Source organism: Erinaceus europaeus, chromosome 2 (genome assembly GCF_950295315.1).
Source record: "Erinaceus europaeus chromosome 2, mEriEur2.1, whole genome shotgun sequence".
NCBI lineage: Eukaryota > Metazoa > Chordata > Mammalia > Eulipotyphla > Erinaceidae > Erinaceus > Erinaceus europaeus.
The window spans coordinates 117094191-117120739 of NC_080163.1; the positions used below are offsets into that span (position 1 = coordinate 117094191).

General features: G+C 41.0%; 1 protein-coding gene across 2 annotated transcripts in view; it reads right to left on the reverse strand.

Moving 5' to 3' along the window:
- Window positions 1–26549, reverse strand: part of ERICH1 (glutamate rich 1) — a 54407-nt gene that overhangs the window by 21850 nt on the left and 6008 nt on the right. For both annotated transcript variants that reach the window (XR_009548225.1, XM_016191659.2), the window contains exons 2-3: window positions 18776–18934; window positions 9500–9652 (exon numbers count right to left, since the gene is read on the reverse strand). Coding sequence is in view for 1 of the 2 variants with exons in the window: in XM_016191659.2 (XP_016047145.2) it covers window positions 9500–9652; window positions 18776–18934 (312 nt within the window). In the remaining variant the exon portion in view is untranslated. The remainder of the gene's footprint in view (window positions 1–9499; window positions 9653–18775; window positions 18935–26549) is intronic.

A 26549-nucleotide genomic window follows, 5' to 3' on the forward strand; every position in this document is an offset into this window, starting at 1 on the left:
GAAGATGTGAGGTCTTCATGTTCTACCAAAGGGGCTGGCTAAAATCAACACTCTAGCTACTGAAATTTTCAAGATTTTAAGTCTGAATGCCTGATGGTACTAAGATAGAATTTCTTCTGATGAATAGAAATGCTATGTTAGTAAATTAAATGTACACTTTATGAGTACATAATAAACATGTAGTCAAATATATTACTTAATAATTTTCAGCACAATCAGATTTGCATTATTTTACAAAACACGTTTCGACACTAAATAACACTCAAATTTTCTAGGTTAGTTTTAGTAGACTTAAATTATATGTATTTAGAAAATATTTTCTTTTTTGTGTGTGTGTTTATATATTTGAACCTTGCAAGCTGAGGAGGTACATAGTAGAAGAATAATTAGTGTCTCCTCCATTAAAATACTTTGATAAATATTTTTCAAAAACCAATTCATATTTAGATTAATTAAATTTCTATAACTCTCAATAAAATAAAATAATGAATACTGCATAAATAATAAGTGGTTTTAAAATAGGGCAATAAGATGTTAAAGCCATGAAGCAAGTCATTAAAGTTAAAATTAGAACTAATTTTTTAAAGAGCAGAAAAGTAATTAAGGAAAAGACATATTGACTTTATCAAGTAAATAAAGCTTTTGTAAATAGTTTAAATACAGTGAAAGAAAACCAGATACAATCAGGTTGGGCAGGGTCAGTCGGGGCAACTCTTTGCAGGTACCCCAGGTCTGAGTCCACAGAGATACAACAGGGCCACTCCGTGCCAGTCCAGCTGGGGGCTCTCTCTGGACTCACACTGAGTCACAAGGCTGAGGCACCCTCTGTGCTCTGTCAATACATGAAGGCAGAGACCAAAGGGCTTCCTCACACTCTCCAGGTCTGTTCCCAATAGTGCGTGGGAGAAGCCACAGTTCCCCTTCTTTGAATGCATTCATTTTGGGGGACAAGTGGGGTTTTTAGGAGCTTTCTGACTTCCTGGTGGATAATTAGGCACACAGTGTACTTGATCACGCTCCCAGGATCAGATGTCAGACTGCCACACTGCATTTTTCTTGGTTTATTCGCAGTAGCTGGTAGAGCTAATTAATGAAGTTGAAGAGCAGTCAATATCTGAAGTTCTTTCAAGACTGCACTCCCCTTTAGTCCCTATCACTTTTTCCACATAGGTAAGTGACAGCAGTTACTGCTAGAAAATAACCCACATTTCTACTTACTATCTCCTTGCACCTACTTGGGTGACCAGGTTTTCTATCCAAAATGTATCCATATTTGCTTTACCAGAAGAACACAGTGATTTGATTTAGCTTGAGTAACTGCTAACTAAGTTATAAACAGATGTGGTATAACATGTTTTGAAAAGTAGTAATGTAGTAGTAGTGATTATTAGATATGTATTAGATATGATATATAGGAAGACAATCAATACAAAGATCTGTGTGTTTTCTTTGTGTTAACATCCTTGCACAACCACAACTCCATCAAAAGCTGGGTACAAAATATTCTTGGTAAAATAATCTATAAAATATGAATAAATAATAAATTTGATCCTGTATAACATTTTTTCATTTAAACATACCAGCCTTTTAATGACCATTCATTTTCTCTGCCAAAATTCAGGCTGTCCCACTTCTAATTTGTCCCTTTTAACCTGCAGGAATCTGTCTGAACTTCCATCCTCTTTAAGGCTGGTTTCTTACCACTGAGTTCCTACAGCTCATGAGCATCTTGCTAACTACAGTACTTAATGGAAGCATCAAGTGTGTCCACATAGGAGGCCCCACAAGGAAGGCGCCCCACTGGATAAAGATTCTTAGGTGGCCTGACACGGATGACTCTGCTGTCACCCCATCCTCACCCCAAGCCCCAAGGTAACCACTGAGAATGAAAAAACTGATACAATGTTTTGGTTTTGTTTCAACAAATTATATGGAAAAGAACAAAAGCTGCTTAGTCTGTCCTGACTTTGCCTTTGAACAAGGGTGACATTATTTATGGAATGTAGTTCTGGTGAGGGACTGGTCCTGGGAATTGCATTTGATAAAACTTCACTGTATTAGTCAGATGAGCTGGAGTGCACAGGGCCACCTCAGATGGTTCCAGGAATCTGGGTTGGCATGTCTTCCCCAGACAGGCCAATGAGACAAGTTTTAGATTTAAGGCCTGAGTCTGTTAAATACTGAGAAGGATGGGCATCTAACTCATAATGAACTCACTTCAGAGTCATGCATTTAGTATGTGCTTCCAACACCAGAAAGTTAGTGACTATTTCAACTGTGCTACAATAGAATAATAATTATAATCACTTACCATGACAGTGAACTGATTTTAGTGACTTGGGACACTTGATTTGAACACAAACACACCATCACAGTCAAAACCACTGATTTTCAGTAAGGACAGAGAACTTAACTATTTTTATAAATGACTATTGGACTCAATTCCCCCAAATGTTGACTGAAGCCTTTGTTTGGCAGGTACAGTACCCAGGATCACGCACATGAGTGCTTCAGTCAGAATGAATCCGACCTGCTGGGTATAGCACAAGTTGTAATCTGTGGGTGTAGGGCTTTTACCCCATGAGGCAGACAAGGTAACAGAGGCCACAGACTATTGATTAGAGTGGGGGAGGGCTTCGGACCAAGGCCCTTTACACCTATACTCTGCTGCCTGGCCAATCAGAGATCTGTCTCCTGAGAGCTGGAGAGGGGAGGGAAGACAGGAAAAACAGATCACTAAGGCCTGGCATAAAAAGATGGCAGTCATTGTTGGGCATCAGATGTGGTATTGTTTTGATACTGGATGTAGAGACACAGTCTCCTATATAAGCACTAGCCATCCTGCTTGGTTTATGAGATCAGATTAAATAGGGCAAGTTTAGGGTGGTATGGTCATATACTGGATGAAGAGACTGAGTAGTCTAAGATCTTCAGTCCTCATCCAACTTTAACGTCTTCAATTTTAGAAACACATCTACCCTTATTTATGTTTCTTTTTACCAGAACACTGCTAATCTCTGGTTTATGGTGGTGTTGGGTATTGAATATGTGACTTTGGAGGCTTAGATAAGAGTCTCTTCGCAGAACCATTATACTATCTACCCATGCCCTATACCTTTAGTCTTATTTTTTTAATTTCTTTATTGGGGAATTAATGTTTTACATTAGACAACTAATACAATAGTCTGTACATGTATAACATTTCCCAGCTACCATATAACAATACAACCCCCACTAGGTCCTCTGAAGAACCTGTATTCTCCCTTTAGTTTTAATAGTCCTCCTTCCAAGAATTTATGTGCAGGAGGCTATGAGACAACTGAGTGTTTTCCACAGAGCTTACTGAATCTCTATGGAAAGTTCTGGGAGTTTGTGTGTGTGTGGGTAAATAGCATAATGATAGTGCAAAGAGACTCTCATGCCTGAGGCTCCAAAGTCCCAGCTTCAATCCCCCACACTACCAAAAACCAGAGTTAATCAGTGCTCTGGTTAAAAAAAAAAAAAAAAAAGTTCCAGGAGTTACTTTCATAAACTAAATGTTATTTTTTAATGATGCAAATATAATCTATAAGCACTAAGAAGCATTACATATTCCTCTACAATATATTAAGTATACTGGGGCTAGGTGACGGCTTACCTGGAAGAGTGTACACTTTGCCATATGCAAGAACCTGGCTTTTAGTTCGCCCCAGCAACACACGGGAGCACCATGTCTCTCTCTCTCTCTCTTGTTGTGAAATTAATAGGGAAAAAGAGCTCAGGGCCAATGGTGGCACATCTGGTAGATCACACATAAGAGCAGTACACAAGGACCCAGGTTTAAGCACCTGGCTCCCACCTACAGGAGGTGGGGAGTGGGAGGGGGGGAATTTCACAAGTGGTGGAGTGATTTGAGTTTGTCTCTCTCCCTCTCTACTTCTCCCTCCCCACTCAATTTATCTCTGTCTCTATCCAAAATAAGTAAATAAAATAAACAAATTTTAAAAAATAAAAGGAAAAAAGAGCTCAGTGAGGTTTACAATATTGTATATAATACGCAACACAACTTATGTAAGATCTGCAAGTGCATATATCAGGGAAACATCTTCAGAGCTCATTACTGGCTGTCTCTGGCTTGTGGTCTAGTGATGCTTCATTTCCTTTTCATCTTCTCTAATGCCTGATCTTTCTTTAGTATTTCCATGGCTGAGAAAAACAAGAGGGAGCTTCTCAGGCTGGGAGGTCACTGTCACCAAGGACAGTGGGAGGTTTTTCTATGCCCAATTGGCAAACCTGATTCATGCCTGACATTCAAGGAACCAGTGCTTACTGATAAGAGTAGGGAGGGCCTAGAAGAAAAAATGGAGGAAGCAGCAAATAAGAATATTCATCTGAATATGAAGGGAAAAAGAGTGAAGAAAGAGGGGGCTGTGAAAGCACATTTCATGATAGGATATGTAGGCAGACCTGCAGTGTCTACACAGCCATGTCTGCAGCAATCAGACAGCAGATCTGGGTTCACCCACTGTTCACTGGCTATCCTTGTCTCAAACTGAGAGTAAGAGACCATAGTTACGATTCTGTTTCTAGGGAGACACAGGGGGTTATTAGGCCTTGGTGCTGTCTGTTGAAAAGCTGAATTCTTGGTTCAGCTTCTCATAGGCTTTTAACAAATGGAAGGTAGGAAGTATATGAAAAATCAGCGACTGAGTCATAAAGACAAATGTGAAAGGCAGTTTTATTATAAAGTTAATACAACACTGGTTGCCTGAACATAAAGCCTTCCTCCAGGGAGGACATATACATATACATATACATATACATATACATATACATATACATATACATATACATATACATATACATATACATTAGGGTGAGTCCACAAAGTCTAAAAGGAAGCTTTGCTGGAGAAGACTAGAGACACAGAAGTGCAAAGAGCAACTCTGGCCACAGTTTAAAAATACAGCAGTTATTGGGGGGTAGCAGAGTAGTTGTACACCTCATTTCAGAAACAGACCAACTAAGAGTGGAAAGGCAGTGTTATGTTCAGTTCTCAACACTCATTTCCCTTACTTGATGCAGAGCTAGTTCATGAAAAAGATTCTGTCAGTCTGACCACGGCAACTGCTGACACAAAGCATGGGATTGTTGGAGGTTCTAGCTCACTGAGCCTATATTCCATTCTGTGTTTTATCTGAGCTGGACCCTCAGATCTCAGATCTTAGTAACCACGCCCCCGCCCCCCAACACACACCTCATAGCTCTCATCCCCATTTGGTGAACTGTGAGAGCATACCAGTATATGAACCATTCAGTGAGCACTACTTACAAAAATCAGGGAGATAGCATGATAAAACACTGCCGGGTATTTTCTTCTTTTCAAAGTCCAATGGGCCAGCTGTTTTTTGCCAAGCTACTCAGGGACAAGTGTTGGACATATAAGGACGGAGCAGTTCTTTCTAGCTGCCTGGCAGACCTTGAACCCCTGAGCTCCTTCACTCAAGCAGGAGACAGCTGTGATCTGGAACATTCAGGACCCATCAGCTATTAACCTGCTGCCCTTGGGGTGCTGACATTACTGTAATGGGTCCTGTCACCCCTATGGGCATATTCCTAAACTGTGCCAGGGACAGCACTGACATGGCCAGCAAAACTGTTTAGCATTTTTCATGAAATAGATGCCAGGAAGGAAGGCTTCCTTTTGGTGGCATGTACAGAGAGGGGCTCTGTATAAGAGACCAGAGATTCTGTTGCTTTTAGACACAAATATGCTGCCAAGGAGAGAGCACACTGCATCTGCAAGAGGAGGACACATCTCTTGTTCACCAAAACCACACATGGCATTACATAAACCCCCTGGGAGGTCTTAGAACGGAGTCCAATATTATGCCTTTAGGACTGTAATCTAGGTATTACTACCACTTTTTCCCTCAGCTTCCTCCCACTCCTTCCTAACAAGTTTTAAGCCTAAAACAATTCCATCAGCACCAAGATGGTCTGCAGATTAGAACAAGGATGGCAGACGGCAAAAGTGACAGGTGTTGAGGCCATATATCTTATTCCTAGCACATTCTTATCTTCATGACAAACATAAATGCCCCTTGTGACATGGTCCATCTCGACAAAGTCTCAGTCAGGTGCTGAGGTAGAGTGACAAAGATTATGGTCCTAGTTCTAATGAGCTCAGGGCTGACAGATGACACAGTGCTATAGAGCCACCATGGGGGTAGGCTGTTCTAGGATACAGAGTAATAGGGAAGAAAGGCAGAGTCTCAGGATCTGGTATTGCCAAGAGGACTACAGGTGGGTGTAGCCAGATCTACCCAATACCTGGGAGCGAGGGGACTGTCCTGAGTATGAACTGGGCTGTATGGAGGAGTGGAGGTGGGGTAAGGAAAACAAGGGAATGCTTTTCTTATGAAGTATTACAGAAGTTTCCATCTGAATGATTGGTACTGAATATTTCAAGTTGGAAGTCTATGACTATAGTTATGGAAAATACTTTGTAGCTTTGGAAAATACTAGCAATGTGATTTATCCTTTCTTCCTTACATTTTCTGCTAAAGAGATTTCAAGTATTTCTCTCTCTCTCTCTCTCTCTCTCTCTCTCTCTCTGTGTGTGTGTGTGTGTGTGTGTGTGTGATCTCTGGCTTTTCTATGCTGTATACTGATGGGGTCTGGGAATGAGTTGTTGAGGTACGCAAACTGCATACACAGCGCTTCAGGTACTCTGGGTTATAGGCAGCAGTTTAATCTCACCCCTTTCAGCATCCTCCCCCAACCCAAAACACACTCTTCAACTTGCAAAGAGGTTGCTAAACCTTTCTCTGATGAATCTCACCTCATTGAACCAGTCTTACTTTGGAAACCCAAAGAAACATGGTTATTAATTCTCTCTTTATCATCACACGGTTACTATATTGGAAACCTACAGTGGGAACAAATATTAAAATCTAATGGCAAAGCAGGCAAACTGAAACACTTGGGGACATGTTACAACTGTTGAAAATGGAGAGTGGTGAAACCCACCATAAGTCTGGTGGTGGGGCATGCAAGCTCCAAACCCCACTGGTGAAGTGTCTCAGGCACTGACATGGAACAGCTCTCCCAGTCTGCAAGGAGCTGTCAGGCAGGCAGACCAGCCACTCTACTGCCGGATCCCCAGGTGGGAACCCCAACATGCCTGTATGCCTGAGTGAGCAGGACACAAACAGAAGCTATGGGGCCAAGGGTTCAGATTTGACAGTGGGCAGAAAGAGCTCTAGCGGTGGGGAGGGGGCACCTACCATGCTTGCTGACTCTAAGACCCAACTCATGACCTGTCCTCACTGACCAAAGCCCACACCCACCCTGCATCTTCTATCTTCCTACACAGTTTTGGAGAAAGAAGATGCCATGTGGAAGATCCTCTCAACACTGGCTATTCTAAGAACAGGCAACAGAAAGATAAATTAATAAGATGTCATCTGAACAATGACATGTACAGGAGTTGCTTGTGAGAATGCTATGGGCAAAGACATAATGAAAATAGCCATAGACCTTGCTGGTGAGACTGAAAGTAAATAAGCCCTCATTCTGCAAACCCCATTTCTTTGTTTCAGAGAAATCACTGCTCTGGCCTGCAAAGCTATTGGCACTTGAATACCCCAGCTGTGGCAGCACTGATATCTGCAGACAGGAAAAGAGAACAACTTGCCGTTGGGGTTTAGGGACATGCTACTCAAGATATAGATATCATGGACACCTTTCCAATCCCCAGGAATACACAGCTCTGACTCTATCCCTATGGGTCTAGTTACAGGATAGAATAAAGGCTTGAGATGTGACCCTCATATAGATCAACCTCCTGGGTCTTAGCAGTGGTGGTAAATAGATAAATCCCTGTTGGTACTGGCTGACTGTATATAACCCATGTGAGCAACAGCTTACTATATACATGAGAATGAATCTGACAAATTTCTTACATACATCATGAGGACTTTCTTTTTTTCACCCAAATTACTTCTCATCATAAGAATATAGTTAACATTTCTTATTAAACAATCTAGTCTACAAAACAACAGCAACAAATTTCTTCCAAAGATCCCAATAAGGCCTGAAGACATGAATAGTATTCCTCAGCTCTCCTGTTTTAGGTGTGCTGTTTCTGATTTTTTTAAAATACATTTATTTATTTATTTATTGGATAGAGACAGAGAGAAACTGAGCGGGAAGGGGGAACATAGAGAGGGACAGAAACAGAGACACCTACAGCACCACTTCACTGCTCATGAAGATTTTCCCCTGCAGGTGGGGGCTGGGGCTTGAACCCGGGTCCTAGCACACTTAACCAGGTGCTCCACCACTTGGCCCCCAGTTTCTGAGTCACTAATTAGGAAATGGGAAAGATCAATATACTAGAAAAACATTATTTCCTTGCTATTAAAATTAACAAAGGTTTATGTATAGTTTCTTGGTTAATGTTATTAAAAAATCATTTGTGGGAAAATTTGTATTTGAAAATTCTAAAGCACTCTTTAGAAAGTTTTGAAATGATCACAGATGGCACTTACTCTTCAAACCACCTAGTCTTTCCTCAGGAGTATATCTGAAGGAAGTGTGCAGTTGTATAAAGCAAAGATGAACAGGGCAGGATGTTTAGAATCAACCTCCATATACAAAATCTTCCCTTAGAGGGGAGAGAAGGCCATTTCACTTTCCCAGGTACATACCACACTTGATGTCCAGCATGCCAGCACTGCTTCCTAAGTATGGGCCACTTTATTTTCCTTCATTCAGAAGACACTCAACAACAAAAGCAAAAATGAAAACAAATTTCCACAAGAGATGCAATATAAGTTACTCCACTTATACAATCTCGGGGTTGGGTTATGTGCAGCGGGTTAAGCGCACATAGTAAGGAGCACTAGAACCTGCGTAAGGATCTCAGTTCGAGCCATCAGCTCCCAACCTGCAGGGAGGTCGCTTCACAAGCGGTGAAGCAGGTTCACAGGTGTCTATCTTTCTCTCCCCTTCCCTTCCCTCTCAATTCCTCTCTGTCCTATCCAATATAATGGAAAAAAAAAAAAAAAAAAAAGGCTGCCAAGAGCAGTGGATTAATAGTGCTGGCACAGAGCCTCAGCAATAACCCTGGAGACAAAAAAAAAAGTATACAATCCCAGAAATTTTGAAGGGAAAAAAAAAGGAAAATCAGTACAAGTACCAAGAATACTTGGATATAATTAACACCAGACTTCTAATGCACTGGCAGGTAGGTTAGGGCCATATTACTACTTTAAATCTCTCAGAATGTTCTTCTGCTATCATAGTGTTTTACAAATCATCTTTAATGACTGTAAAACATAGAACCCATCAGGAGTTGACCACTCCTCTAATAATAAATGCAAATAAACAGTGTGTAGAATGGATGCTGGAAAAGTGGGTTCCACATGAAGAGATGTGCTCCACCACCCTCCACCCCTACCCACCCACCACCACCTTCCACCCCTACCCAACCCCAAGGCCAGGACTCACTTACCTTCTGTGTCCTCACTGCTTTCACTGCTCTTGCTGTCTGAGGAGCTCTGGGACCCAAGGTCACAGGGTGGCTCTAGGAATTCAGGAACATACCCTTCAGGAGGCAAGCTCACAGTGTACAGCCGTCTTCCTGGAGGGATCTTAGTGTTGCCATCTACAGAGGAAAATAAAATAAAATAAAATAAATAACAGGAGCTGGTATTCAGAATTCACTCAGACATTTATCAGTACCAGTGTTGTTTCTCCAACCAAATTCATTGGACACATAAAACTGGATAACGCAATAAAATCTCACCTCTTATAAATTCTGATTTTAATAAGCCAAGTATTCTGACAGAAGAACAAGTCAGCTGTATATCTAGCCAGTAAAAAAGGAATGGTCTATGATTATTTAAATCACACCAAGTTACTTTTTATGTAAACTTCTGTGTTTTTGTAATATGATATAAAAATATAACTAATTCATGAGTAGGAAGCAGAAAATGAAAATACGCTGCATAACAAACCACTCAGTATCAAATATGAATCATTTAACATGTTGATACACATTCTTCTGGACCTTTTTCAGAAAGTTGGTGTTCCAGAGGTGCTAACAACCTATAAACACAGTGCAAACACACACACACACACACTCTCTCTCTCTCTCTCTAATGGGATGATACTACACAAATTTTACACATATATTATACATTTGCATATATTTTATGTATAAATCATTCGATGTGAAAATAAAATATTAATGTATATTTATATTGGGGGTTAGGCAGTGGTGCACCTGATTAAGCCCATATTACCATGCACAAGGACATACGTCAAGCCCCAGTCTATGTGCAAGGGAAACCTTCACAAGCAGTGAAGCAGTGCTGAAGTGTCTGTCTCCCTTTCTTTTTTTTTTTATCTTTATTTATTTATTTATTTATTTTTGTTGCTCTTGTTGTTTTATTGTTATAGTTATTGATGTCATTGTTGTTGGATAGGACAGGAAGAAATGGAGAGAGGAGGGGAAGACAGAGAGGGGGAGAGAAAGACAGACACCTACAGACCTGCTTCACCACCTGCAAAGTGACTCCCCTGCAGGTAGGGAGCCAGGGGCTCGAACCAGGATCCTTATGCTGGTCCTTGCCCTTGGCGCCACCTGCGCTTAACCCACTGCGCTACCGCCTGACACCCCTTTTCTCCTTTTCTACCCCCCCTTCCCTCTCAAGTTCTATCCTATCATATAAACCAACTAAATAAAAGTTTTTAAAAAGATATGTTTATATCCATGTACTCTTCTAGTGGCTATTTAATAGCATATGTCATTGCCAATGAAATTTAACCATAATTTGATCACTGCCTTCAGTTCTGCATATGGAGATTGATTCTAAACATCTTGCACTGTCCATCCTTGCTTCATACAACTGTACACTTCCTTCAGATACACTCCTGAGCAGGGCATTTGGTGGTGTGAAGAGTAAGTACCATCTGTCATCTTTCAAATATGATGTCTAGAAGGCAATTCTATCACTTATTCTTGACAATATTGCTCAATATCAATCTTTCTCATCTTCATATTCACTTAAAACATATATTACATGATATAATATATCCAAAGGACACAAAAACACTAATTTGAAAGAATATATGCACTCTTATACTCAACTCACAATAGCTAAAATATGGAATCAACCCAGACAGATGACTATAAAGAAGTTATAGGAGGGCAGTTATAGCATAATAATTATGTAAAGAGACTTGCACGCCTAGTTCTCCGAAGTCCTGCATTTAATCCCCGGCACCAACATTAGCCAGAGCTAAGCATAGTGCTCTGGTAAAAAAAAAAAAAAAAAAAAGAAGAAAAAAAAAAGCTACAGAATAGGGCAAGGAAAATAGCAATAATGGTTAAGCAAAAAGACTTCCATGCCTGAGGCTCCTATACCATCCTAAATCACAATTGAGCAGTGCTCTGGTAAAAACAAAACACATTAAAAAAAAAAAGTAATTGTATTATATATATTCAAAGGGCAGTTACTTGGTCATTAAAAAGGTGACTATAGTTTGAGACAAAATTAATGGAAGTAGAGGTGATTATGCTTAGTAATACAAGTAAAGATAAGTACTGGATAGTGTCACTCATATGTAGATTATAGATAACGAAAGTAAAAAACTTGTAAAAATAGTAATCAAACTATCTCTAAGACTCTGAAAACTATGGTTGTTATGGGGGGGGTGGAGAGGAGCACAAGAACTTTGGTGGTAGGTGAGGTGATGTGCATACACACATATATGTGTAGGAGTGAAACAATACCCCTTAAATCTTAAAATTTTGCAAACCAACATCAAATCAACAATAAACACACACACACACACGGCAAAGTGAAGTTTCAGTATGTGATGAACATAAGTAGATATCTCAACTAAATTTTCATAGAATAGTGAACATTCTCTGATGAAATCAACACTGATAAGAATTGAACAAAAACAACTAATAAGTATAACAGGATATGTGGTCATGACATCAAGATGTAAGAGCGATTTTCAAATTCTTCTGCATCAATATATTTCAACTTATTTCAGGCTGAGCCACAAGAAAAGTGTAGGTTCTCCACTCTGTGAGACTGTGACATGTCATTCCTTGCTAGAGACAAGGGCAGTGGGAGACATGCTTTCCAAGGAGATGAATCTCCATCAGGTCACACCAATATCCAATCATTTTTTTTCACAGAATATTTAATCAACTATGTCTGATTTAATCTGAAAGTCAACTAGAACTTAGTAGTGTTACTGATCACTTAATTATCAGGATGGTTTTAGAGGGCATCATGGAGCAATATGTGTGATACCTCTTAAGAGGAGGACTAAACGCACATCTAAGAAAAACTTTACAACAGACGAACTGAGGCAGCAGTGTTCATTGAATACACATGTTAAGGGAGAACTGATATAAAACATGGTGTCAAGTTTAAGGTGCACAATGAGGTAGATGTGAGTATCCTATTACAGTCAGGTCAGCTAATACCCCCATCAGCTCTCACAGTTATCACCATCATGTATATGGAAAGAAGACCTAAGTTTCACTCTTTTAGCAAATTCAAAGCATACAATGTGGTACTGCTAACCAGTGATATGTGTGGATCTCAGATCATATCCATCTTACAACCTGCTGGTCTCATTCCTAAATAGCATCTCCCCATCTCTTCCCACTGTGCTAACCACCCATAGGTTCTGCTTCTGGTCATTTTTTAGAGTCTATATGTAAGTGAATCACAGCATGTGTTTTTCTGTCTGAATTATCTCACTCAGTATAATGCTTACAGGTATGTATACATAGATATTTTTTGCTACCAGTGTTATTGCTAGGGCTCCATGCCCGCACAATTCCCCTGCTCCTGGTGGACTGACTTCCTTCATTTTTTCCTTCCTTCCTTCCTTCTTCTTAGAGGCAAGAGACAGAGAAGAAGAGAGAGGGAGAGGAGAAGCAGAGATACTGCAGCACTGCACCACTGCTCATGAAGCTTCCCTTTGCAGGTGCTCCCATGTGGTGGCTGGGGCCTCAAACTCAGGTCCTCACACATGTGACATAAAGTGCTTGCTATACTGGGTGAGTCATCTCCCTCCCTCTCCCCCCACCCCCTACATATTTCTTAAATAATAGCATACCTTTAAGGAAATAGGACAAAATGTTAAGATTAGTAAGAGCTGTGTGGAGGGGGTACAGAGACATCTGTGACAGTCTAAGAATAATAAGATAATGTTTATAATATCCACCTACAAAAGTTTACAATACTTTCATGGCCAACTCCAAATATTTCTCCAAATAGGATTTTGTAGACCTATAAAAAGCCCAGATGCTACAGCACAGGTTGCCAGTCTGCCTGCAGAAGGCCAGCTGCTTTTGCCTCCCTGTCTTAGCCTGAGGAACTCACTGCTTTACTCACTCAGTTTCTAAAATAACGTGTTTTTTTTCTCCCATTTTTGTTGCCCTTGTTGTTGCTATTATTGTTATTATTGCTGCTGTTGTTGTTGGATAGAACAGACAGAAATCGACAGAAAAGGGGAAGACAGAGAGGGGGAGAGAAAGGTAGACACCTGCAGACCTGCTTCACTACGTGTGAAATGACTTCCCAGCAGGTGGGGACCTGGGGGCTCAAACCGGGGTCCTTACACTAGTCTGTGTACTTTGCACCATGTGTGCTTAACCTGCTGCACTAACACCCACCACCCTCCCCACTAAAATAATGTTTTAAACTATATACCCTTGTCACCCTAAAAACCTAATCCCATATCCCTTTCTATGTGTATCTAAAGAAATTTAAATGTCAGAGCAAACTGATAAACTCTTTTATCCACTTAAAAGAGAGAAACAAAATCTTAGCACAGTCAGAAATCATGCATCTTTTTTTTTTCTTTTTGCTACTGGAGTTCTAATTCCCCCAAATTTTACCTTAATGTAAAAATTGTATCTAACACACTTGTCAAGCAAATGGTACTTAAAAAAAAAATCTCCATAATGTTAGCTGTATTTTTTCTAAATTACTATAGCAATAAGCATGCAATTCATCAGCATAACAATTATTATGTTTGATAATTATTCAATGAATAAAATGTTTTTGGAAATTGATTCTCTCACTGAAAGGAAAGGAACTTGGCTTTCCTTCCCAACTGTGGAAAACCATTTATCACTGCTCTAATGAGGTGAGGTTCTACATGAATTCTGTTCCTATTTCTCATTTTTACAGAGGTAATTGCTGAGAAACTTTGATCACATAAATAAATAGATGACAGTATGTGGAACTTTTTAAAATAGCAATGTCACTTGATTCATTGAATTCTTTCTGAGTTACACGGCAGGAATCACAAAGGAATCCATCATCAAAACTTATTTCTAAATGGCCCTTTTGGTCAATATCACACCTGAGCTGGGGCCCCAGTTAGGCAATCCTTGGATTCCCACATGACTATGATGGGCCTAGACCTCTACTGGACCCCTCTCTGCACCACACTGGTCACTTATATCAGGAGCATTAACATAAGCCCTCTTGTAGGTCTTCCCAGCACTTTGCCTTCACCATGCTATGATAGGGACTGCCCCAGTTTCCAAAGGGAGTGGATCATCCTACTCTGCCAGTCGAGAAAGATTGGTCCTGAAATGAGTACAGCCTGCAATGTTTCCAGCTGTGACAATGAGCTGTGAGCTGAGACCAAAAGAGACTCAGAGGCTGCATAGGCTCTGGTGGATGGAGGTAAATAGTTAATTTTATTCATGAATTTTTTTTCAAGAATGGGAGCTACTATCTGTCCATACGCAACTTTTTAGCCCTTTTCTCTACTCTGACACCATTTTCTCAGACAATATTTTTACCAGACCTCATCTTAGCTATCAAACTCAAACAAAAACTACCATAGTCACCTCTAGAAAAATAAACATCCTAGCTTTTTTCCACTCTAAGATCCCTAATCTGATCTGTTCTGCTCCTACTTTTTGATTCCTGTTTATTAAACACTTTGTCTCACTTTGTGTCCTGCCACCTTCCAGACACCAAGTTGCAAATGCTACCATGATTCCATTTCTCTGGGCAGATAAACTCACCAGTGTGTCTATGCCCATGTCCAGTGGAAAAACAATTACAGAGGCCAGAACTTCTACCTTCTGCACCCCCAGAAAAATTTTGTCCCATACTTCCAGAGGGGGAGAAGTTAGGGGAAGATGACCAGAGGGCTCTGAACACCAATTCCATCAGGACCAGGAAAGAGAAGAGCAAAAAAGGAAAGGCATTTGGAAGTAGAAGTGGGTATAGGTGTGACTTAAAAAGGAAGAGAGGGGGTGGGGGTATAGCATAATGATTATGCAGAGACTTTCATACCTGAGGCTCTCAAGTCCCAGGTTCAATCCCCCACACTGCCATAAGCCAGAGCTGAGCAGTGCTCTGGTTAAAAAAAAAAATCAGAAAGGAATAGAGGGCAGGACTACAGTACAGAAAAAATGGGCAAATATGTATAAATATATAGACAGTTACAGAAATAATAGTCAACCCATATCTGCAACTTTAGAACTGCTATAAAAGGATACTCTGATGGTGGGAACGGTATGGAAATAAATAAAATGGTATGGAAATAAAAACTCTGATGGTGGGAATGGTATGGAAATATACCCCTCTTGTCTCATAATTCTGTGGATCAATATTAAGTCACTAATAAAATTGCACTCACAACCAAAGTTCTGTGTTCCACTCGCCATGACCACCCTAGTAGTCACAAAGTCAAAGAAATAATTTCGTTGTTTTTTTATTTTTGCAAGTCCATGCACTTTAATTATTTATATTTCATGTGTGAATGAAATGATATAGTTTCAATCACTTTGTGTGGAAGGATACACTATTATCTTTTTAAAATGTTGAACAGCATTGAAATGAATACAGATCCCGTAACTTTTTAATCCAGTCATTGGGAAAGAGGCAGAGAGACACCTGCAGCCCTACTTGTGAAGCTTTTCCACTGCAGGCTGGGACCAGGGGCTAAAGGTGTCTGTCTCTGTCCCTCTCTATCTCTCCCTTCCCTTTTGATTTCTGGCTATCTCTATCCAATAAATAAATAAAGATAATGATAATAATAAAAAGATGGGATAATAATCCTGAAGTAGAGCATGGAATTTATAGGTATGAGGTCCCAGGTTCAATCCCTAGCAACATTTATGCCAGGGCTGAACATATTCTGCAACTTGAGCACTTAACGAGGTAAGTCACTAACTGGTCTGCTGAACATACTCGGTTCTCTTGCTTCTCTCATAAAAAATAAATACAGAGTGACCATGGACTGCAAGCTAAGACTGGCAGGGATTCAGAGGTTACACAGGCTCTTATGCTAAATATGAATATATATGGGCCTAGGTCAAAGCGATGGGGTGAACAGCTAATGGTATTTATATACTTTCCTCGTGTTTGGGAGCTACTCTCTACCCTAATCCAGCTTTCTAGGCCTATTCTCAACTCTGACACCATCTTCCCAAACAATATTTTTAGCCCACCTGCATGTTAGCTATTAGGCTCAGGTAAAAGTTACTGAAGTCATGGGCACCTTGGAACATACATAAAATAGATTTCCTAGCTTCTTCCCTTCTTCTCTGGGATCCTCTTCCCAAAGATCCCTAATTTCATCTGCTCTGTTCATATCTTTGGGCTCCTGTTTATAAAACAATTTGTGGGGGGGGGGGGTCGGGCGGTGGCGCAGTGAGTGGGTTAAGCGCATGTGGCGCAAAGTGCAGGGACCGGAGTAAGAATCCCTGTTCGAGCCCCCAGATCCCCACCTGCAGGGGAGTCGCTTCACAGGCGGTGAAGCAGGTCTTTCTCTCCCCCTCTCTGTCTTCCCCTCCTCTCTCCATTTCTCTCTGTCCTATCCAACAACGAACAACATCAACATCAACAATGGCAATAATAATAACCACAACGAGGCTACAACAACAAGGGCAACAAAAAGGGGGGAAAATGGCCTCCAGGAGTGGTGGATTCATGGTGCAGGCATCGAGCCCAGCAATAACCCTGGAGGGGGAAAAAAAAAACAACAATTTGTCCTTCTTTGTATCTTACTGCCTTTCAGCCACCAAATTGCAGAAGATATCATGATTCCATCCTGGCTTCCCTGGGAAGACAACCTCTCCAATGTGTCCGGAAGTCTCACCTCTCCAGAGCCCTATGGAAAGATAGAGACCCCTCTATGGAAAGATAGAGACAAGCTGAGAATATGGATCAACCTGTCAACAGCCATGTCCAGCAGAGAAGCAAATACAGAAGCCAGACCTTCCATCTTCTGCACTCCAAAAAGAATTTTGGTCCATACTCACAGAAGGATAAAAAAATAGAAAAGTTTCCAATGGAAGGGACAGGACACGGAACTCTAGTGGTGAGAACTGTATGAAATTGTGCCCCTGTTATCTTACAATTGTGTTAATCATTATTAAATCATTTTTTTTTTTTTACCAGAGCACTGATCAGCTCTGGTTTATGGTGGTACAGAGGATTGAACCTGGGACTTCGAAGCCTCAGGCATAACAGTCTGTTTGCATAACCATTATGCTATCTACCCCTGCCCATAATTTTATTTATTTATTTATTTATTTATTTAATTTTTTTTTTACCAGAGCACTGCTCAGCTCTGGCTTATGGTGGTGTGGGGGATTGAACCTGAACCTGGGACTTGAAAGCCTCAGGCATGAAAGTCTCTTTGCATAACCATTATGCTATACCCCCACCTATTTTTTTTTCAATAAATACAGACAGGCAGAAAATGGCCCACCTAGTAAACCTTTATTATGTGGAAGGACCCATGTTTGAGCCATTGGTCACCACATGGGAGTATCATGCAAAGGTGAAACTTCACAAGTGATGGAGTGGTGCTATGGTCTTCCTCTCTCCCTCTCCTTTTCTATCTGGACTTAAAAAAAAAGTTAATCACGAGGGTGTTGGGACTATGTGTAAGCTTGACAGAGCTTAGGGAGAACTCCCCCATCCTTGGATGGAGGTCTGAGAAGATACCCTCTTTGTTAGTCTCTCTCAACCGAGGTGAGCAAAAGGGGAGAAACTCAGACTTAGTTCTTTCCTTCTTGACTCTCAGGCCCACAGAAACCCCAATACTTCTCCCCATTAACTGCAGGCCACATGGCCGCCTACTTTAAGATTCACTTAAAGTTCACAGAGAACACACCTTATCACACACTCCTAGCAGTGCCCTTTGATGTCCTCAATTTGCATCAAACCTTGCTTATCTTCTCTCTATCTTGCCTTAACTGGTTCAACCCCTCTCCTCCCCTCAAACGCCTTTGGGTAATTAAATGCCTGCACCAGGAGACTAATTATCTTGACCTTTATGTATCTGCATCAATTGTTGTCATACCAGCCCCCTACCATAGGGGCAAGCCAACCTTTAAGAAACCTGTAATTTCTGACAAATTTGAATAATGTTCTTTGTTTGGTTTTCTACAAACCTTGCCCACCTGCTAATAAACGAGACCTGAGACCTGAGACTGGAGATCTGAGGTCTGAGCATGCTGCAAGTCACCCTGGTGTCTTTACTTTGTGTCGTCCTGTCGCGAGCGAGAAAGAACCTTTCCCCTGGGGATCACCCCGACAGAGACCCCAACATGAGGGGTGAGGCTATGTATAAACAAAGGCCCAGGGAAGCCCTCGTGGAAAAAATAAACACTGAAAAAAAAATAACGCTATGGGATTAAGACAGTGCCGATGGTATACAAAATGAAAATACACAAAAATCACTGGACTATAAGGGCTAGCTGTAACCCACTCACCTGCCGTACCCTGCCCTGTCTGAGCAGGGGTATTCCTGCTTGTCACTTTCTCAGGTGCCACTTTCACGGGAGGTTTCTCTGAGGTTGTCCCTAGAGTCCTTTTGTCTTGGTCACATGGAACACTAGCATATAGTCTCTTCAGTACTTTGTCAACAAACACTGTGGACAATAGAAACAAAGGTGGGATAATTCATAGTAGACATGTTTCAATCATGCAGAGATCTTGCATAAATCAAAGGCAGATCTTCATTCTAGCACCTGATATGACTGCCCCTAGAGGCTTCCTGGGACTAGCACCCAGTGAACCCCAGCAATGTACCCAGATGGTCCTTAGCACTATCCCCAGAGAACCCCTAGGATTGTTCTGAGGACCGCCAACAACTACCCTTGGAGGGTCTTCAGATGACCTAGTACTATCCCAAAAGACCCATCAGCACTGCTCCCTGGAGAGCCGCTAACACAAGACTCTGGGACTAATCCTTGCCACCACAGGAGCAGCATGGATAGCAACAAGGGAACTCCATGGATGATGGAACAGTGTTGCAATCTCAATCTCAATCTCAGTCTATCTCTCTCCATCCATCCATCCATCCATCCCCCCCTCTCTCACAATCTCTCTCTCCATTATCTTAAAAATTGGGCCAGGAAAGTCATTCAGCAATATTAGGTATGCACATAGTCCTCCATCCACTCCCTAGAGCAGTATAAAATAGAACTACTTTCTACCAGTGAATATTGTTGTATGAATAGATTGATGAATTTCACTTCACCCCACATTTGAAAATACACATGGACATGAAACTGGGAATAGACTTTGTGCCTCTTGAACATGGTAGCTGCACATTGTGTTCTGAAACAAAATGTGTGGGTGCTCAGCTGCCCCACCAGGCAGCAGGGAAACAGGAGTCTAAGGGGAGTGTGGGCAGTGCATGGAGCAGATATAGGGTGTCTGCAGGCTCAGAAGGGCTGCTGTTCCCACCACTGATGAAGTTTGCTTTTTTAGACAGAAAGGGCTGCTTTCTTAGATCCAAAATGCTGCCTAGCTATTGAAACCCAATACTACTTTGTCTCTAGAATGAGGGATGAAATATATACCCTCTGAAATGCCAAGGGCTTCCTACAAAAAAAAATGACTTAATATGACAAAGTTTGTCTTCTAACAGGGCAAATTTAAATTTAAATAATGAATAAAGCTAAAAGCAGAAGAGAAATAAGCCATCTTTTTCAGTATACCAATGCACAGCGAAACATTTTTAAATAAAGGGTTTTATTGGGAGTCGGGCTGTAGCACAGCGGGTTAAGCGCAGGTGGCGCAAAGCACAAGGACCGGCATAAGGATCCCGGTTCGAACCCCGGCTCCCCACCTACAGGGGAGTCACTTCACAGGCGGTGAAGCAGGTCTGCAGGTGTCTGTCTTTCTCTCCTCTTCTCTGTCTTCCCCTCCTCTCTCCATTTCTCTCTGTCCTATCCAACAATAACAACAACAATAATAATAACTACAACAATAAAACAACAAGGGCAACAAAAGGGAATAAATAAATATTAAAAAAAAAGAGTTTTATTGTGTTCTGGCTTACTAAGATTTCTTTATTAGGACAGAGAGAAATTGAGAGGGAAGAGAGAAATTGAGAGGGAAGAGAGAAATTGAGAGGGAAGAGAGAAATAGAGAGGAAGAGAGAAAGACATCTGTAGACTTGCTTCCCTGCTCGTGAAACATCCTTCCTACGAGTGGGAAGCAGGGGTGCTTGTCTTTGGTAATGTGTGCGTTCAACTGGGTGTGCTGCTGCCTGGCCTCTGGCTTACCCTGATTTCAAACTGTTTGCTTTGGGTGGTTCATACCTAAAGATTCTAGAGCTTTCTCAGAGTGTTGAATTTAGGCAAGTTGGTACTACTGGCCTGAACAGTCAGACTGAACTGACCTGAACTAGGAAACCTATCTTGATGCCAATTGTAGTCCCCTAGTACCAAGTCCAGAACAAGAGACTTTTTTTGTTTGGTTCCTGCCTGGCTAAGCCAATTATCCCTGAACTTGCTCCCAGAAAAGTACACACACCTATCTCAAATATAAGTGGGACCTCTGAACATGAAAACACACACACACACACACACACACACACACACACTCACACACAAGACAGCTATTCAATGAATCTATCACTGTGTAGCTGAAACATGTCATTTCTTTTTTTTTTTTTTTTTTCCCTCCAGGGTTATTGCTGGGCTCGGTTCCTGCACCATGAATCCACCGCTCCTGGAGGCCATTTTCCCCCCTTTTTTTGTTGCCCTAGTTGTTGCAGCCTCGTTGCGGTTATTATTGCCATTGTTGACGTTGTTTTGTTGTTGGATAGGACAGAGAGAGATGGAGAGAAGAGGGGAAGACAGAGAGAGAGGGGGAGAGAAAGACAGACACCTGCAGACCTGCTTCACCACCTGTGAAGCGACTCCCCTGCAGGTGGGGAGCCAGGGGCTCGAACCGGGATCCTTACGCCGATCCCTGCGCATTGCGCCACGTGCGCTTAACCCACTGCGCCACCGCCCGACCCCCAAAACATGTCATTTCTTTATTGGCTTGGTTAGAGATATTATTCTGGATGCTACTGGCTTGTGTTGTTATTATAAATTGAATCCCACAGAGAGTCTACACTAAATAAATAATTAGCAAAGACAATATCAGTTTCTGAGCAATGACTTTTGCTTCCTCTATAATAAATAAGTAAATTACTAAGTAAAATGCATCTGATAATCCCTGGCTAGTAGAAATGCTCTCTTTTTGGAGCCGGGAAATAGTTCACCTGGCAGAGTGCACATATTACCATATGTAAAGACCCAAGCTCAATCCCCAAATACCACATGCATAATAGGTGCTATGATGTCTCATGCTCTCTCTGGTATAATATATATATATATATACATATATATATATATATATATTATACACACATGCATATATTTATCTTTTTAAAAAAGTACAGTGGGAATGGTGGAACTGTGTAGACAAAAAGTTCTGGTGCACAAAACAAAAAACAAACAAATAAAAAAATCCAAAACTTAAGAAATGTTCCTTGTACCTCACCTTTCCAGAGTGCTACCCTACTAGGGAGAGAAAGAAACAGGTTGGGGGTGGAGTCCCACCTCTCCAGAGCCCTACTTCACTAGGGAAAGACAGATACAGGCTGGGAGTATGGATCTACCTACCAACGCCCATGTTCAGCATGGAAGCAATTATAGAAGCCAGACCTCCCACTTTCTGCATCCCATAATGATCCTGGGTCCATGGTCCCAGAGGGATAAAGAACAGGGAAGCTATCAAGAGAGGGGATGGGATACGGAGTTCTGGTGGCTAGGAATTGTGTGGAATTATACCCCTTTCATCCTATGGTCTTATAAATATTTCCATTTTATAAATAAAAATTTAAAAAATAAAAATAAAATAAAATCTCAAAAAAGAAAATAAAATAAAAGGAGACAGGCTGGGGCTATGGATGGGCCTGACAATGCCCATTCCAGCAGAAAAGCAATTACAGAAGACAAAACTCCCACCTTCTATACCACAAAGGGAATTTTGGTCCATGCTCCCAGAAGGGCAAATAATAGAGGAAGTAAACCAGAGGGCTCTGTACCCCCATTCCACTGGGACTCAAAGTGTTTGTCATAGTCTTGCTATTTTACCATCAATGAAAGGGAAGCAAACCTGAAAAATACCAGAGGAAGCCAGGCACTGTTTCTCTTATCTGAGAGGGAAGAGGAAAAAAGGAAAGACACTTGGAAGTAGTAATGGGTGTAGAGGTGACCTAGAAAGGAAGTGAAGGCAAAACTACTGGAAAAATGAGGGAAAAAATATATATATACATAGATATAGCTATAGAATTGGCCCATATCAGTGACCTTGGGAGAAGTGTTGTGACCCCAACAGGAATTTGGGACAATTAGCAATATGAATGACATCTGCCTGAGGCAGAGCACACTCACAAGGGAATGTATATAAGCAAGGGCTTGCAGCAGCTTGCTCTCTTGATTGGATTCCCTTCATCATGGCACTCTCCTTTTGGTGTGGCTCCAGACTGATCCTGATCTCTGCACGTGGTGATCTTGGGTACCTTAGTTGCAGACTTTGAACTTTTGCCTATTTTCTTAACTAAATTTCTCCCCTCACGTTTACTGTGATTTTTTTTTAAATCTTTTTTCTTCTTTTTTTTAAAATTTATTTTATTTATTTATTCCCTTTTGTTGCCCTTGTTGTTTTATTGTTGTAGTTATTATTGTTGTTGTTGTTGTTGGATAGGACAGAGAGAAATGGAGAGAGGGAGGGGAAGACAGAGACGAGGAGAGAAAGATAGACACCTGCAGACCTGCTTTACTGCCTATGAAGCGACTCCCCTGCTGGTGGGGAGCCGGGGTTCAAACAGGGATCCTTATGCCGGTCCTTGTGCTTTGCGCCACCTGCGCTTAGCCCGCTGCACTACAGCCCGACTCCCCTTACTGTGATTTTTAATGAATAAACCTCTCTTTTGTTTAACCTTAAATGGAGCCACGTGATGCTTATAGCAGAGAAGTACTGTAGTTTCCAGTGGAGGGAATGGGCTATTGAATCTGGCGGGGGGGGGGGGGGGGGGGGAGTCAGGTAGTAGTGCAGAGGGTTAAACTCACATGGAGTGAAGCACAAGGACCAGCATAAGGATCCTAGTGTGAGCCCCCGGCTCCCCACCTGCAGGGGAGTCACTTCACAGGTGGTGAAGCAGGTCTGCAGGTGTCTGTCTTTCTCTCCCCCTCTCTGTCTTCCCCTCCTCTCTCCATTTCTCTCTGTCCTATACAACAACGATGACAACAATAACTACAACAACAATAAAAAACAACAAAGGCAACAAAAGGGAAAAGAAAGAGAAAGAAATGAAGGAAGGAAGGAAGAAAAAAAGAAAGAAAAAAGAAAGAAAGAAAGAAAGAGAAGTCTGGTAGTGGGAACTATATGGAATTATACTATTATCTTACAATTTTGTAAATCAATATTAAATCACTAGTAATAAAAAAGCTTCTTTTGATCTGCTGTATGCGTGTATGTGTGTGTTTACCTACAATAAACCTACATCCCCAAAATGAAACAAAAGCATATGTTATGTTTCTGGGAATAAGGGAGAAAGGGCCTCACACCCAAACTCTAGCTCCCAGTTATATTGGAATCAAGAACAAAGTGCTCTGTGGTGGCAACAGGACCTGAGGCTACCAGGTGCTGGAGCAGACTGTCTCTCTTCTCTTCACACCCCTCAGTACACCTACAACAGTGTGGCGAGTTCCAACCTGAAACTCTGCTGTCTATCGAAAAGCAATCATAAGGGGGAAAAAATGGGGTAGATGGTTAGTGCCAGCTGGGAAAAAGTCTGCAGGAAAACAAATACAATGATGTCTTGGTCTGAGGAAACAGGGCTGGGAAATGAAGGACGACAGAAGGTCAGTATGGAGAAAGACATTGTCTGAAATAAATGTGATGAAATAGCAAAAAAGATTAAGTCTCCTTGTCATAGGGGAATGCAGTCATTTTGGCATAATTTTCAGGAAGGACTTTAGTTAAAACTTGCTATTTCAATTTAAAGCTAGAATTCAAATAAAAATAAAACTTCCAGTAAAGTGTCTTTTTCAAATTAGACACCTCAGGAAAGCTGTAAATATAAACTCAACAAGAAATAGAAAGTATGGTTGCTGGTGGTAAACTGACTGAATTCTAAACTCTTGTTCAGTGCAGTTGCTTGATTTAAAATCTAACAGTTGGGGAGAAAAAAAGGAGAGATGGTTCCATTTTCAACAAAGGTGCTAATGGCAACATTTCAAGGAATTATTTTTCTATTTTGCTGCAGTGTTAGGGCAAGAAGTCCAGGAGAGTTCAGGTGTTTAGGGAAGATAGGTAGAAGGAAACCCCTTGGAGGAGAAAGGACTATGTGACCAACACCTTCCTCACTCAGGAAGTCTCCTTATAAGGAAACCAGCTGTGCATTCCATTTCTAAAGGCTCTTATGGGAGAACTGGAAATAGAAAATTATATCTTTCTATAATATAGCTTTCTGAAAAAAAAAACGCAGGAAAAATGAAAACCATAGAGATGATGTCTGATATCTTTAAGAACATTGAATACTCCATAACCAGGATTATTATTTTTTTTCCTTAAAAAAGCTTACTTTCATTACATGCGCTTAACCCATTGTGATACTGCCTGGCTCCCAGCTTACTTTCATCCTAACAGGACGTGTTCTTTTCAATATCTGTGTACATGATTTTTTTTTTTTAACTAGATGAAGTTGTTGTGTGCCTCACCCCACTCCCCTCTCACAATGGTGCTCAATGCCTGCCTAGCAAATCCACTGTTTCTAGCAGCCTTTTTCTTTTTCTTTTTGATACAGGGTGAGACAGAGACAGAAAATTCATCACTCCTAGAGCTTCCTGCCTGCAGGTGAAGATCACAGACTTAAACCCAGATCCTTGTATATAGCAATGTGTGCATTCTGAGCCACAACCCTATGCACTTTTTACTGCACATCTAGGGAGACTCCTAGAGATAGACAAGATCAGAAATGATACTGACTCACTTTGTGACAGCCTAGCTACAAACTTCAAGGTTTCTGCCACCATCCCTGTAAACTACTACCTCCAGGGAAAGCATTATTTTCAGGAGACAAAACATGTATGTCAAGCTAATATGGGGAACATGAAGAACAAAGTTAATTTTAAGAATATTTAAATGAGTGGATGTTTAAAGGGAAGCATCAGAACCAAGGAATCTCGATTATAAGAATCACCCAGGCACAAGAAACCACATATACCAACAAGTAGCTATAAAACCATGATTTACTCACAGTTAAATTCATTTAAAAATACATTAAATAAGTTTATGATGGGCTTTCTAGAGTTTCCAAGTAACAGACTTAAAATGAAAAAGTGAGGGGCTGGGCAGTGGCACACCCAATAGAGTGTACACATTACAGTGTAAAGGAGACCTAGGATTAAATGCCTGGTCCCTAACTGCAAGGGGGAAGCTTCATGAGTGGTAAAGCAATGCTGTAGGTGTCTCTCTTTCACTTTCTCTATCTACTTCTCTATCTCCCCTTTCCCTCTCAATTTCTATCTCTCTCTATATGTAAAGAAAGCCACCAGTAGTAGATTTGTCATGCAGGTACCAATCCCCAATGATGCCCTAATGATAGTTTTTTTTTTAAGTTTGGAAAAGTAATTATTCAGAATCTGAAAGCAGATTTTTTTTTTTACTTAAACCACGTTTAAATAAAATAAAAAAAAAAAAACTTACACTGAAAATGAAACCAGAAATGAACATCAACAGAAATTCCCCCACTGTCAATCTGATGATTTTCCTTCCTCACCTTATCCTGGAGGACAGAAAATCTTCCAAAACATCACTACTGGAGAATGAAAGTCATCTGTCACAGTATCAAAGAAAAGGAGAGACTCCCTCAGTCCTTCAGTCAACACTGGTTCACATTTCCTTCTCACTTGAACATCTGAGCATTGCATTTTAACAGACAAAGCCAACAAACACATCTCAGGGTTATAGTACTGTTCAGAATCTGATAGTCTGAACTGGATTTTCTCTTCTCAATGACCATGTTTACAGACCTTCTCAGAGAGACCTTCATGTCCACCCTATGATGAAGTGATATGTTTAATGTGACTACAACCTAAGAAGTAAGGAATGAACTGATAATAGCACTACAACATGGTGCAGGAAGGAGAGCTCAGTGCAGTATTTTAACTCACTGAATGATAGTTTCTTAAT